The 2,395-nt window shown below is 34.9% G+C and overlaps 1 protein-coding gene across 1 annotated transcript; it reads right to left on the reverse strand.

The window, feature by feature from the left end:
* Positions 1–271: 271 nt before the first annotated feature.
* On the reverse strand, positions 272–1,930 carry LOC106443558 (peroxidase 25). Its single transcript, XM_013885113.3, has 4 exons — positions 1,656–1,930; positions 1,389–1,568; positions 1,144–1,306; positions 272–896 (listed from the first exon to the last, which is right to left on the reverse strand). Exons 1-4 carry the CDS (start codon positions 1,869–1,871, stop codon positions 472–474), a joined length of 984 nt encoding a protein of 327 aa, XP_013740567.2. The 5' UTR covers positions 1,872–1,930; the 3' UTR covers positions 272–471.
* Between the last annotated feature and the right edge of the window lie 465 nt (positions 1,931–2,395).

The following is a 2,395-nucleotide window of genomic DNA, read 5'->3' on the forward strand; positions in this document are numbered from 1 at the left end:
ATTTAATGATTATAGTTTAGGGTTTCATATTTATAGGGTAGGATAAAACTATGGTATAAAGTTTATGCATTTAGTTTTTTTTTTTTGTTATTTAGTGTGATAATTTAAAATTTTCTCTCATGTGTATTATTTTTGTCTTAAAAAAGTTTTTAGTGTTATCTATGAGATTTATCCTTCAAAATATCGATATTATTGTGCATTTGTTTTTCTTGAAACATATAACAACTACTCCATCTACATGATGGAACATTCAGTAGCTAAAAATTCAAACTAGAGAAAACATTTCTATATATTTTTATTACATGAACTTTCAGACCTTTGGTCCAAAATTTTATTTGGCCAGTGATGAGAAGTTAAACATACAAGCATGAGGGTCGAACTTGTCGACATTTACACAAAGCACTCCTTGCTAACGACAAGATCATCTACCATGCATTTGGTATTATTTATATATTTTTATATATGTTCTACTCAATAGTTGATCTTAGAGCAAACTTTCCTGACCTCACCATCAACGTCTGTCTTTACCTCAATGGAACTCATCTTAACCATAGCTTGACCAAACTCCTTATCAAACCTTAACCCTAACAAACCTCTAATAGTACTCGCATACTTCCTCACCACGTCATTTGTCTCGGAGTCCGACCAAAGCCGTTGGTCCGACTCCAAAATGCCGTTACCGTCTCGTAGGTTCTTGAAGAAGCTTACATCGAATTTTGATGGACTGCCAATGTCAAGAGCAACACGTTTTGATGGGTCTCCGTTGGGAGGACAAAGAGTCTTGAGCTGCGTAAGAAACGATGGGCTTATGGTTGGGTCCGAGTTTCCCGTCACCGTGTAGTTGTATAAACGGTAACGGAAAAAGAGACAGTCCGTTTGTCCTATTGTATGTGCACCTGCATGACCTCATAATTGTGTTATCAATTTATTAACATCAGATCTTAATGAAAAAAAAGAAATTTATATAATTATTTTCGTACTACGTATAGATAAGTGATATTAGTAATTAAACTCCCAAAATATTTATAAGTTATGTACATAAACATATACTCTATAATTGTTAAAATGAAAATACTTTTATATATAAGTACAATATATAAATATCCGGGAAAGAAAGATATATATAGAGATAAATATACATACCTAGTAGAGTAACTAGATCATGAGCATCCAGCCCTTTAGCTTCGAACTTTTGCTTTTGAACAGCAACGGAGTCAAATGGTGAAGGTAGATTCGATGCTTCCGATGCCAGCGAAATTCTACCGTCTTTACGACCCGTTGGAACTCGCCAGCTTGGTCCAGAACTCTGTTACCATACGTAATCAATACAAAAAATCTTCTTAAGGAATAATCAAAACCCTAAAATTAGGTTTAGTAAACTTGCGTACCAAGTCAACAGCGTCACGAGCAGCAAGTGCAAGTATATCTGCACATGACACAACTCCTGGGCACTCTAACTCGAGTTGTGCTTTCGCATCATCTATCACTTCGAACCCTCTAAGACCACCATTAGCTAGAGCGGCTTGCTCCGCTTTTTTTCCTTTGATTAAAACCGATCCATCACAACCCTAAATAGGTCAAATTTCAACTTATCAGTTTGACTTGTATAATTAAATTATGATCAAAGGAGATTGTGATTAAATAAGTATTAGAACCTGGACAAAACAGTCATGGAAATGAAGCCTAAGCAAGCCAGGAGAGATGGTGGGATCAGAATCAAAGTGAGATTCAACAGTGGATCTTACTATGGACTCAGCTCTTGGACATGAAGATGAATAATAACCATTTTTTAAAGACTGGCTTCTCACTTCTTTTCCCAATACCAACACTATTATCATCACATAACAATAGTTGCCTAAGTACACTCCCATATTTTTCTCTCTTTAAATTTCTGTGATCGGTGAAAATACAATGATGTTTATGCACCACCGTAGATTAGTGTATATATACACACATTCATACGCCAGCCTTTGTCTGAATGGAACCGTAGTGCCTTTCTTTTCCTTTTGTTTATTTATTTGTATTGGTGTATATACACTTGGTTGCCACTATGATGAGTTAATGGGTTTAGATTAAATATTAATTTTCAAAACAATTTTACGTGGGAATTTTATCATGTCTACGAGTTTCGTGCTACTCAACGTCATTTTCAAACTAGTTTTAGAATACACCGTTTCAAAACATATGTGGTTTGTTTGGTATACACACACCTTCATGATCTCAGCGTAGAATGCATGGTGGACAGTATTAGTTGATTGACTCTTGTTCAAGTGTGTTTATTCTATTGAAAACAATTCATCTGATGGTGTTGAGTTCCGTTCACTATATATGATATATAATTATGTCTAAACATGTAAAACATGCGTTATTGGGTAGCTACCAAAACATATAAGAT

This window comes from Brassica napus, chromosome A3, assembly GCF_020379485.1.
Source record: "Brassica napus cultivar Da-Ae chromosome A3, Da-Ae, whole genome shotgun sequence".
Classification (NCBI taxonomy): Eukaryota; Viridiplantae; Streptophyta; class Magnoliopsida; order Brassicales; family Brassicaceae; genus Brassica; species Brassica napus.